Source organism: Dendrobates tinctorius, unplaced genomic scaffold (assembly GCF_039654945.1).
Source record: "Dendrobates tinctorius isolate UK_male_01 unplaced genomic scaffold, ASM3965494v1 ptg000464l, whole genome shotgun sequence".
NCBI classification, from domain to species: Eukaryota; Metazoa; Chordata; class Amphibia; order Anura; family Dendrobatidae; genus Dendrobates; species Dendrobates tinctorius.
The window spans coordinates 823,749-836,680 of record NW_027362126.1 but is presented as its reverse complement, the minus strand read 5'-3'; the positions used below and the strand labels follow the sequence as shown (position 1 = coordinate 836,680).

Here is a 12,932-nt window from a genome sequence, read left to right as displayed (position 1 = left end):
ACTTACCCATTCACACACATTTTCCCCCAGACCCGGCATTCTCATTTTGTGTACCAAACTCTTGTGTGGCACGGTATCAAACGCTTTGGAAAAATCAAGATATACTACGTCCAATGACTCACCTTGGTCCAGTCTATAGTTTACCTCTTCATAAAAACTGATTAGGTTGGTGTGACAGGAGCGATTCCTCATAAACCCATGCTGATATGGCGTTAAACAGTTATTCTCAGTGAGATAATCCAGAATAACATCCCTCAGAAACCCTTTACATATCTCACCAACAATAGAGGTTAGACTTACTGGTCTATAATTTCCAGGTTCACTTTTAGAGCCATTTTTGAATATTGGTACCACATTTGCAATGCGCCAGTCCTGTGGAACAGACCCTGTCGCTATAGAGTCCATAAATATAAGAAATAAAGGTGTGTCTATTACATTCCTTAGTTCTCTTAGTACTCTTGGGTGTATGCCATCATCAACATTAACAGAAATAAACTCATTAAATAGATCACTCTGTTTGTAATGACTCTATATAATATATGAGTTTCACTTTTTTATTGAAGAACTGAAATAAATTAACTTTTTGATGATATTCTAATTTAGTGAGACACACTTTTATATACTGTACATAATGTTCATGATCCAGCAATCACTAGTACACCTCCTGTCTGATCTATACGGGCCTCTCCATATATATTGTATGTATATATATAAAAAAAACCTTCCTTCTCACCCCCCAATAGGGGTGGTCTTTGTTGTCCTTTCTCATTCTTGGGTCCCCTACCAGAGGCCTGGGAGTTTGAGGGTTCTGCACAGGATGTTAGTTGTTCCCAGCATTGCGCTTTTCTGGACAGAGAGCTCAGATGTTGCTCCTGGGATCTGTTGTAACCATTTTCCCAACTTAGGGGTTACTGCTCCAAGTGGCTCCTACCACCACTGGAATCACTGTTGCCTTCACCTTCCACATCTTCTTCAGTTCTCCTTTGAGGTCCTGGTATTTCTCCATCTTCTCATATTCCTTCTTTCTGATGTTGCTCTCACTTGGCAATGCCACATCTATTATCATTGCTGTCTTCTGATCCTTCTGATCACAATGTCTGGTTGTGATAGTAGCTTCCATCTCTTCTTTTGGCCAGCACACTATGCCAGAAGGGTATCTGATAACCGGAAGGGCATATATATTGATGGCATGGATTTTATTCTTCCCATTGAGCTGGCTCTTCAGGACCTGTCTTACCCTTTCATGGTATTTGGATGTTGCTGCTTACCTTGCCTCCTCTTCATGGCTACAGTATCCCTGTGGGATGCCGAGGTACTTGTAGCATGTCTGTACATCTGCTATGTGCCCTGCTGGTAATTCCACTCCATCAGTCTTGACTACCTTGCCTCTCTTTATTACCAACGGGCCGCACTTCTCCAGTCCGAAGGACATCCCGATGTCTTCACTGTAGATCCTTGTCAGGTGTATCACTGAATTGATGTCTCATTAGTTTTTTGCATACAGCTTGGTGTCATCCATGTAGAGGAGGTGGCTGATGGTGCTTCCACTCTTGAATTTGTATCCATAACCAGACTCTGTAATTATCTGACTGAGGGGTTTTAAGCCTATGCAGAACAGCAATGGGGACAGTTCATCACCTTGGTATATGTCACATTTGATGGTCACTTGTGCTAGTTGTCTTGAGTTGACTTCCAATGTTGTTCTCCATAGCGCCATTGAGTTTCTGAGGAAGGTTCTTAATTTCCTGATAACATTGTAGAGAGCCAAACATTCACAGATTCATGTGTGTGGCATTGAGTCATAGGCTTTCCAGTAGTCATCCAGGCTGTGCTGAGATTGGTCTGACTGGAACTTGAGTCTTGTGCGACTGCTCTATCTACTAGGAGCTGGTGCTTAGAGCCTCTGGTGTTGGCCCCAATGCCTTTCTGAGCTGGATTCATGTACTGGTTCCTATGGTTCTGTAGCTTGGTGGCTATGAGGCCTGACAGGAGTTTCCATGTTGTTGTAAGACAGGTTATTGGGCGGTAGTTGGATGGAACTATTGTGAGGTTCCTTTATGATCAGCACTGTTCTTCCTTGTTAGCCAGGTTGGGTGGTGGCCTGCTTCTAGCAGTTGGCTCATCTGCTTTGCCATGCATTCATGTACCACCGTTAATTTCTTTAGCCAGTAGGTGTGATTAATGTCTGGGTCAGATGCTGTCCAGCTCTTCATGTTCTTGACCCGCTGTTGGATGTCTGCTTCTGTAATGGTGACTGGTTCTTGCTCTAGTTGGTTGCCATGGGTCATTCTCAGATCTTGCAGCCACATTGCATTGGTATTATGCATTTTTTCCTTCTCTCATGTGTTCCTCCAGTATGTGTTCAGTCTCTGCTATTGGTGGAGTTGGTGCCTTTGTGCTATTACTCTTTGGGAGTACTCCTTGGATGGTTCCTTGGCGAACAGGCCATTTATCTTTTTGGCCTCAGCTTCTCTAGTGTATCTCCCTAGTCTTGCAGCGAGTGCTGTGAACCTTTGTTTAGCAGTCTCTAGGACTTCAGTTGGGGTCAGGCCTATGTACTTGTTCAGCTTGGTCTTATTCTTGATCTTTACACCCTTCTGTGTTTCTGTTGGTTGACTTCCCTTCGTTTGTCTCCAGTCTTCTTTTCAATCTCTGGTATTGATGGTATTTAGTTTATGTAAGATCTTCTGTTTCAGATCAGCTGCAGTGCTCTCTAGTTGCAGGATTGGATTTTCAGGGGGTTGCACATGTTGTTCTTCCAGGTCTTCATGTGGGGTGGATCTGCCGCAGTTGATCCATCTCAAGTTGTGATAATTGCTTTCTCTTTATGACATTGTTCCCATTGTCATTGTTTGTCAGTGGACATGCAAGGTCTTGTGTCCATCCAGAGTTTCCTCATACGCTTCATATATCCTCTCTCATTTGGTCTGCTGTAGCATTTCATCAGATCCAGGTTCTCTTGCCTTGTCCATGTATGGTTTGTTCCAGTAGCCCATTTATCATCAGATTGGCATTGTTCCTCGACATCTGACGCGGACCTTGTTAAACTGGGCGATGTCCGAGCCGGCATGAGGCAGGCATTATAGTGTTAGCAGTCTTGGACCACTACTGGTATACTAGGGAAGATATGGGATTTGAACTCCAGTATCCCACATTGGTGATTGTTCACTTTTAACAGCCACCTAAGGTAGGTATTATTAAGGAGCCTTGGTATATAATTTATTTTTAATTTATTTTCCACAGGTCAGAGCTGGGATTTGAATCCCAGTCTCCCATGTCGTAGGCTATGCACTTAACCATAACACTATACTATATATACACCGTCACTCACCTATCTTCACCAGGTGTGGTCGGGAGGTGTTACTATTTCTCTCTGTGCAGGCGGTGACTGTGATATTATAGATGTCCCCCGCTGGCAGACTCATTACCGCAGTCATCATGGTTCTGGACACCTGAAATGATGCAGTAACATTGGTCATGTGACTGGAGAAAACTTCAGCCGTTTTTTGTTAATCAGATCCAATTTTGTCTATATGTCACCTGACCAGATTACGGCTGACTGCAGAGTAGATAACATCTGTTTATAGGGCAAAAATATCACCTAAAACTTCTATTGGTGACAACACAGAGTACATGGGAGAGGCCGTGCCAGCACACGGGGGATATCAGTCCAGCCCACAGGGGACGCCGTGCTAGCACACAGAGAGGCACCAGCCCAGCACACGGGGCACCGGTCCAGCATAAGGGAGGGGGCGCCAGGCCAGCACACGGTGGGACGCTGCCCCAGCTCACGGAGGATGCCGGCCCAGCACACGGGGGATGCTGGCCCAACAAATGGGAGAGGCCAAGCCAGCACACAGGGAACGCCGTCCCAGCATAAGGGGGATGCTGGCCCAGCACAAGGGAGAGGCCTCATCAGCACACAGCCAGGGCTCACTGTCTCCTCGGGGTCAGTATAGCACGCAGTCTTACACTTTTCTTGATTCGCTTCCTTCCTTCTGCTGTCACTTGCCAATGCAACATCCTGGAATGGGAAAGATCGAAGGTTTTCTCTCCATATGTCCAGGTGACGTACAGCAGGTGTCTGACATATTCCACATGCACAATTTGTGGGGCCACAGGGGCTGTGAATGAGAACGAGACGGGTAAGACTTCACACTGCACATAACATATTAGAGCCTCAACCTGAGCACGGACGCACATCATGGTACAGTGGTGGCCAAAAGTTTTCAGACTGACACACATTTCGGTATTCACAATTTTGTCTCAAGTGCTTTTTGCTCTCATTTGGCTGTTTCTATGGTTACTGAAGGACAATTGTAAACATTCCCCACATTGATTCATGTTAGTGATAAATCCATGAAGTTCCTGTGAAGCCAGAATATTCCCGGCAGTGCGGCCCCTTGTTCTCCACACTCCTGCCCCTTGTTCTCCACACTCCTGCCCCTTGTTCTCCACACTCCTGCCCCTTGTTCTCCACACTCCTGCCCCTTGTTCTCCACACTCCTGCCCCTTGTTCTCCACACTCCTGCCCCTTATACTCCACACTCCTGCCCCTTATACTCCACACTCCTGCCCCTTATACTCCACACTCCTGCCCCTTGTTCTCTACACTTCTGCCCCTTGTTTTCCACACTCCTGCCCCTTGTTCTCCACACTCCTGCCCCTTGTTCTCCACACTCCTGCTCCTTGTTCTCCGCACTCCTGCCCCTTGTTCTCCACACTCCTGCTCCTTGTTTTCTACACTTCTGCCCCTTGTTTTCCACACTCCTGCCCCTTGTTCTCCACACTCCTGCCCCTTGTTCTCCACACTCCTGCCCCTTGTTCTCCGCACTCCTGCCCCTTGTTCTCCGCACTCCTGCCCCTTATACTCCACACTCCTGCCCCTTGTTCTCTACACTTCTGCCCCTTGTTTTCCACACTCCTGCCCCTTGTTCTCCACACTCCTGCTCCTTGTTCTCCGCACTCCTGCCCCTTGTTCTCCACACTCCTGCCCCTTGTTCTCTACACTTCTGCCCCTTGTTTTCCACACTCCTGCCCCTTGTTCTCCACACTCCTGCCCCTTGTTCTCCACACTCCTGCCCCTTGTTCTCCACACTCCTGCCCCTTGTTCTCCACACTCCTGCTCCTTGTTCTCCACACTCCTGCCCCTTATTCTCCACACTCCTGCCCCTTGTTCTCCACACTCCTGCCCCTTATCCTCCACTCTCCTGCCCCTTGTTCTCCACACTCCTGCTCCTTGTTCTCCACACTCCTGCCCCTTGTTCTCCACACTCCTGCCCCTTGTTCTCCACACTCCTTCCCCTTGTTCTCCACACTCCTGCCCCTTGTTCTCCACACTCCTGCCCCTTGTTCTCCACACTCCTGCTCCTTGTCCTCCACACTCCTGCCCCTTGTTCTCCACACTCCTGCCCCTTGTTCGCCACATTCCTGCCCCTTGTTCTCCACACTGTTGCCCCTTGTTCTCCACACTCCTGCCTCTTATTCTCCAATCTCCAGACTTCTGACCTTACCCCAGCAGCTGAGTCTCGGCTCCTTGGCAAATCCTGACTGATGGCCTCCCGTTCTTGTCTCATCAGAGCTCGGAGTTATCACCATTTATAAGTTTCTGTTTGTTCACCTGCTTTTTGAGATGGTCCTGGCACTTGCTGGACTTTCTTGGATGCCCTTTTTGCCTTCATCAGAGAAGCTGAGCCCCTTCGAAGTTCTTGATGATCAGATAAATATTTGATTTACAGGGAACCCATCATCATATTTGACCTATCTACATTATCACCGGCACGTGATTAGACGCATGCTCTGGAGAACACTAGGAATGGCAACAGCGCAGAAGACACTATGCCTAAGCCCATACATGGCAGGAGACTGAGGAGAAAAGAAGAGAACGGTAATGCACATGGGCAAGATTTCTTCTCCAGCAGCCGACGTCACATGCACAGAGTGACGCTGATGGGAGGCGAGATGTATGGAGATAATGCCTGGAAGAGGTTATTTTCATTAACGGATAAAAGATGATTTATTAGCAACAATCATTCTTTTCAGCCATTTATAACGTGTATACCCATAGTAATTGTTTAGGTCAAATGTGGGGACAGATTCCCTTTAAAGGGCAATCTTACAAGCAGCAATGTCCTTGCCTGTAAAGCCCGCTTGATGCAAAACAATGATGATTACATGTTTTCTTGGAGCTAAAATGGGATAACAGAAAAAGACATTGATTTCAATCACCAGCCCCCTTTTGAAGCGATTATTCTTCTCTGATAATTTAATCAGCATGGCAGAGTAATATTAGCTGCCTTGTCCTCATTAACACTTTCTTCTGAGGAAATGAGATCACAGAAATGATATAAGATGCTCATTTTGTGGCAGGGCTGAAATTCATTAGTAAGGTTTTTTTTGTGACCAAGTTAAGTAATTCCCCACCATGAAAATTATACTATTATTCTTCATGACAATTTACAGTTAATGTAAGATGTCAGTATATTCACTGAAGCAGAAAACTTTGTGAAAATCAAAATTTGTGTCAGTTAAAAAACTTTTGCTCACAACTGTACTCCCATCATATACAGTAGCGGGAGCAGCATGAGAAAGATTATTCTAGGACGTCTTTTCTACCATTGCCTCATCCATGCATACACCAGAGGAGACAAATGTGCAGAAGTATGTGATTCGGCTATGTAGGAAGAAAGCGTTATGTGCACAGCCAGCATCAGATCTCTTATGTGACAGGGCATGACTTCTACACAACAGCTGCTAGCAGATGAAAGTGCAAGGGGCAGTCAGGTGACGGTGAAGCGGTCCCCGGCAGTCATGTGGCTCCCACTTGGAAGGATTCAGATGCTCATAATTGAACAATTTATCACAAGAATATGACAGAAGACTTTTGTACGAGGATATATACAACTAACACAGGATGGGGCCACAGCATATATTCTGTAAGCTGAGCCTTGTCTTCAGTTCAGCACTCCACTATTATATATGCATCACGGTCTGTAATTAGGTTCAGTGTATACACTCTTGGTCTGGGCCTGGGGTCACCTATACTGGTCCTGATCTTGGGCTTGGATGGGGATAAATACTGGTCTAGTTCTGGGGCTTGGATCAGTTTATATATTGGTCCAGGTCTGCCTCTGAGGTCGGTGTATATACACTGGTATGGGGGTTGAGTCAGTGTATATACATGTCTGGGTCTGGAGATTGGGTCGATATATATACACATGCCATTGTCTGTGGCTTGGGTTGGTGTATATACATGTGTCGCTCTGGAGCTCAATTCCGTGTACAGTATATACACATGTCCTGGTCTGCAGCTCGGGTCATTGTATTAACATGCTCTGGCTTGTGGTTTGGTGTATATACATGTCCTGGTCTGGAGCTTTGATAGGGGTATATACATGTCCGAGTATGTGACTTGGGTCCGTGCGTGTATATACATGTACTGGTGTGGAGCTCAGGTAAATGTATATACATACACTAGTTTGTGGTTTGGGTCCATGTATGTACATGTTCTGGCTTGTAGCTTGGTGCCCTGGTTGGCGCTTTGGTTGGTGTATATACCTGGTCTGTGGCTTGTGTCCATGTATATACATATCCCGATCTAGGGTTTGGGTCAGTGTCCTGGTCCGTGGCTTGTTGTATATGCACATGTCCTGATCTGTGGCTTGGGTCCGTCTATATAGGTGTCCTGGTCTCAGGCTCGGGTCAGTGTGTACATGCATGTCCTGGACTGTGACTTGGGGGCCATGTATATACATGTCCTGGTCTGGATCTCTGGTTGATATATATATATACACTAGTCCTAATTTGGGGCTCGGGTCCATGTATATACATGTCGTAATTTGGGGCTTGGGTCAGTATATATATGTCCTGTTCTGTGGCTTGGATTGGTGTACATACATGTCCTGGCCTGTGGCTTGGGTCTGTGTATATACATATCCTGGTTTGTGATTTGGATACTTGCCTGTTATGAAGCTTAGAGTAGAAGTGTCGCAGCAGCTCTGCTCAGGCTCACCCCATGTTACCATCGTCACCCGAAAGTTATAGTACCATGCCGGCAGTAAGCTGTTGAGCTTCTGAAATAAGAATGTGAGCCATGTTATGATGTGCACAATTTAAGCTCTGTATTATAGATATAGCGCCAAAGTATGCCATCGCGTGGTACTAAGACTGCGTGATCACAATGTATTACGCCAGACTGGAAGTTGTGGAGCTCTCCTCCTGCCCATCATGACCCGTCTCCCTAATGAGTTTCCTCTCTATAGGCAGTCATCGCCCCTTGTTAGTGCTGCCACTAATGTGGCTGTCCTGAATCTGAAGGGGGCAGACTTGTCAATACCAAATGACATAATTAGCAGATGAGGGCAGTGGATTATAGGAAATGTTACCACCCAGCCCTGCTCCATTAGGACGCTGCCATGATCTCAGTCCCTCTCTGCAAGGATGATTACTGGTCTCACTACATGCAAACAACGTTGCCAACTGGTCCCACTCGACCTGGAAGACGCTGCGACTGTTCCCTCTCCATGCAGATATTGCCATGACCTTTTCCATCCCGGATGACGTCAGTGGTTGGTGTCCATGACAAACAACACTTCAGCCGGATACTCCTCAGTAATGGCTGGTTTTCATTGTATGCACCTCTTCTTTGTTTTAGAAGCCACCTAATTGCTGCATTTATAATACACCATGTTATAAATTATTCTGCAGATTGGACATAAGTGCCATAAAGATGCCATAAACAGTTTGTGGCTCAAGGTCTTTGGATCCCTGACATCAAACTCAGACCCCTGTGATAATTAGTTGCCAGGTGCCGAATTTAAGTAAAACTCTTTAAGAAGAACATTACACATTATTAAGCAGTCACAGGTTTCAAGCAATATGAGAAAGAAAAAGAATCTCTGCTGTCAAAAAGCGTCACATAGTGCAATCCCTCGGACAAGGTATGAAAACATTAAATATTTAATTTAAACTTAAGCGTGATCATCGTACTGTGAAGAGATTTGTGGCTACTACAGACCTCAGATGGGTTCGTGCAGATAAAGGCATAATGAGGAAGGTTCCAGCAGATAAAGGCATAATGAGGAGGATTTATGCCAGAAAAATTGATCAGATTAAAAGAGCAGCTGCTAAAATTGCATGACAAAGCAGCAGCCAGATATGTGAAGCTGCAGGAGCCTCTGGAGTCCGCGATCTTCAAGGTGTAGGATCCTCAAGAGGCTGCAGTTGTGCATAAACCTACTATTTGGCCGCTCCTAAACAGCACTCACAAGCAGAGACGGCTGCAGTGAACCTGACATACATGAAGACTCATTGTAAAAAAGTCTTGTGTACTAATGATGCCGTGCAACCTTGGATGGTGCAGAGGGACGGAGCAGTGGATGGTTGGTGGAAGGCCACCATGTCGCAAAGGCTGCGGCGTAAGCAAGGAGGTGGCGGAGTAATGTTTTGTGCTGGAATCATGGGGAGAGAGCTGGTAGTCCCCAAGTGCCAAAGTATATAAAGTTTCTGACTGACCACTTTCTTCTATGGTACAAAAAGAACCGCAACATCCACAGCAAAATCATCTACATGCTGACAATGTCTCATCTCATGCTGCAAAGAAAACCTCTGAGTCATTGGCTGCTGTGGACATAAACGAAAGAAACTCACGGTGCGGCCAACACCCCCCTCCCCCCGACGTCAGCACTATTGAGACCCTTTGGAGAATCGTCAGCACACGATCTATGAGGTTGGGAGGCTGATCCCATCAGAACAGCAGCTCTGTCCTGTCCTCGGTGTTGTTCTACATTTTTATAAATGATCTAGATAAGGGAACTGAAGGTAAAATAATCAAATTTGCAGATGATTCAAAGCTAGGAGGGGGTAGTGGACACTAGAGAAGACATAGAAAGGATTCAGAACGATCTAGATAAGCTTGAACAATGAGCAGCAACCAGGTATGGACTGGGGTTGAAATTCAGCCCTGGCATTTGAAATCACAAAGGCCCATGCTGGGACGGGGGTTCCTAAGCAGCAGATGGGATATATTACTAATGTTACCCTGGATGGAGGAAAGCAAGGTTTACTACAAGACCAATATTTCTAATGATACTTGTGGCCTGCTGGGGTAAGTGGCGGAGCCAGTGAATTTGTGCTCCATTGTGGTACTAGCAGGTAGGCAGGATGCAGTGACGAGTCGCAAGTCGGTTTGGTGCTTTTATAATAACGTTTATAGGCCTAAAGGAGACTTTCCTCAGTCTCAGCCTGTTCAGCCAAAGGGGGTAACAAGGGTTGCCCTCGCAGGGGCTCAATACAGTTCACACAAACAGAGGAGAACACGACTATGTCCGGCGAGAGCCGGTCACTATAGGGCTGCGGTATGGCCGACTACGGGTCTTTAACTATATAGTCAACTTAGCCGTCCTGACGTCCCTCGGCGTTCTGGAAGGTGGTTCTTCGGCAGAGCAGCCGCTGGGCCCAGCTGCTGAAGAGTTGGCATAGTCTTCAAGCGTTCCGCCGCTCCTGTGGCGCTGGGGCACCTCCAGCCCCGGAGGAGTCCTTGGACGAGTAGGCCGCAGCCCCTGGATGGGGGCAAGCGGCAGCGATGCGGGGTGGCTGGTGACAGACCACCTATGCAGCTAGCCGCTGCGACGGGGACTCCGCGGTGAGCAGAGGCTCGGCCCTTGCCGCGGACCGGAGCGAGACAGTGGTGGCCGCCGACGGCACTGGTGAGAGCAGGGCGGGGAACAGGCCGCGGGCCGGGCTGTGGTGAGGCAGCAGCGGCCGCGGACTGAGCTGGGGCGGCAGTGGCCGCGGCTGGAGCGGGGAAGCAAGTCTCGGATGGTCGTCTCAGCGCCGTCCCTCTGAAGTCCTCAGTAAGCGTCTTCCCTGGCACTGGTAAGTCGCTCTAGCTCTCAGTCGCTTCCACTGTCTCCTGCTGCCTCTGTCCCGGTCTGCTGACTCATCGTGACTGGCGCTCCCCGCCCCTTTTTTACTGGCCCCTCCCCTAGCCCATCTGTCTATCTCAACGGTCCGTCCCCGAACTCTGTCCCACGGGAATAGTTTCCCCCGGAACCTAGATGACGGCTCCCTTGGTTCCGGCCCGGGCACTCGATGGGGGCCGTTCCTCCCACACCATCACAAATCTTAATAGTATGGGTGTCTTGATAACACCGATTCTGTTAACAATGTAGCAGACAAGACAGCCCATGACCAGACCAGCCCTTCTGGCATTTGCCAGAATTGCCAGACGGCCAGTCCGGCATTGACAGCGACTAATAGAATGGTATTTAACAGGGAGAAATGCAAGATTCTACATCTGGGCAAGAAAAACAAAAATTACATCTATAGAATGGGAGGAATCGAACTAAGCAACAGCACGTGTGAAAAAAAACTTGGGTATACTAATAGATCATAGACTGCACGAGTCAACAGTGTGATGCAGCAGCAAAAAAAGGCAAACACAGTTCTAGGATGCATAAAGAGAAGCATAGAGTCTAGATCATGTGAAGTAATTATCGCCCTCTACTTCTCCTTGGACAGGCCTCATCTGGAAAACTGGGTCTAGTTCTGGCACCACATTATAAAAAAGACACATAAAAACTGGAGCAAGTTCAGAGAAGAGCTACAAGGAAGGTGAGCGGACTGCAAAGTATGTCCTACGAGGAACGGTTACAGGATCTGGGAATGTTTAGCTGCAAAAAAGAAGACTAAGAAGAGACTTAATAGCTGTCTACAAATATCTGAAGGGCTGTCACAGTGTAGAAGGATCATCATTCTTATTTGCACATGGAAACATGATAAACAATTAAATTAAACTGAAAAGGAGAAGATGCAGATTAGATATTAGAAAAAACTTTTTGACAGTAAGGGTGCTCAATAAGTGGAACAGGCAGCCACGAGGGGTGGTGAGTTCTCTTTCAATGTAAGTCTTCAAACAGAGGCTGGATAGACATCTGTCTGAGATGGTTTATTAACTCCTGCATTGAGCAAGGGGTAGGACCCTGGAAGTCCCGATGACCCCGAAGGTGCCTTCCAACTGTAACATTCTATGATTCTATGATTCTGCGGGCGATTCTGAAACTCTCCAAGATCAATGGAGACCTTTCAGATCTCAGTAATGTGATGTCTAACGCTGCAGATCCCACTGTGGTCAGATCTTTACAACCTAGAAGATGTCTGGACTCTCGTTCTGCAGAAGAATTTGCTACATTTTGAGGTTTTTACTTTTTAAATAAATCCGTATTTCATTGTGAGATTTGTCCAATACATGTGATTTATCCAGTAACGGTCCATGATTGGACGTTGAACGACTCGTCTGCATCCAGGAAAATCAGAGGAAATAGCAGCATTTGTGTAATAATGAGGAACGTGGTGTCTGTCCATCCACCAGACAGTTTGCCATCGGGGAGCTGTCAGTATTCCACAGTTATTTTACCCATTTCTTAAAGACTCTCCTTTTTCATCTTTTTTCTTACTTGCTGCTTTTCCCATATCTCTTTCACTTCTTTTGATGCTTACCTATTTGTACTTTTTCTCCCACAGCTGTGCAATCCATCCCAAACGCCATCCTTCCCTGACGCCGTCTGTCCCTGATGCGGTCCATCCGTGATGTGGACCCTCCTCACGCCGTCAGTCCCCAACACTGTCTTCCCCAATGCCGCCCATCTCCAATGCCGTCCTTACTTTCTGTATATAATGGAGACATCTGCTCCGCCTCCTACACTACGTTCCTCATGCATGAGCCCCACATGGTCGCCTTATACGATTGTTGGTGCTAACCGGCTCACGTTCTTGTTCATCTCCACTACATTAATGGCCTTTCTTCTTCATATGTTCTGGACAGGATATTCAAGATGCCGACAATTCCTGTCCACTTCCTCAGGTACGTAGCCAATCATGGCAGGTGATGCCATGTGGTTAGTATTGGCTATGTAACTGAGGAAGTGGACAGG

The 12,932-nt window shown here is 47.0% G+C and overlaps 1 protein-coding gene across 10 annotated transcripts in view; it reads right to left on the bottom strand.

Annotated features, from left to right (window-relative positions):
* Nucleotides 1-12,932, bottom strand: part of PTPRO (protein tyrosine phosphatase receptor type O) — a 570,099-nt gene that overhangs the window by 255,192 nt on the left and 301,975 nt on the right. For all 10 annotated transcript variants that reach the window (XM_073564603.1, XM_073564604.1, XM_073564609.1 and 7 more), the window contains 3 exons: nt 7,961-8,072; nt 3,973-4,124; nt 3,332-3,452 (listed from right to left, as the gene is read on the bottom strand). In XM_073564603.1, the coding sequence (XP_073420704.1) occupies nt 3,332-3,452; nt 3,973-4,124; nt 7,961-8,072 (385 nt within the window). The remainder of the gene's footprint in view (nt 1-3,331; nt 3,453-3,972; nt 4,125-7,960; nt 8,073-12,932) is intronic.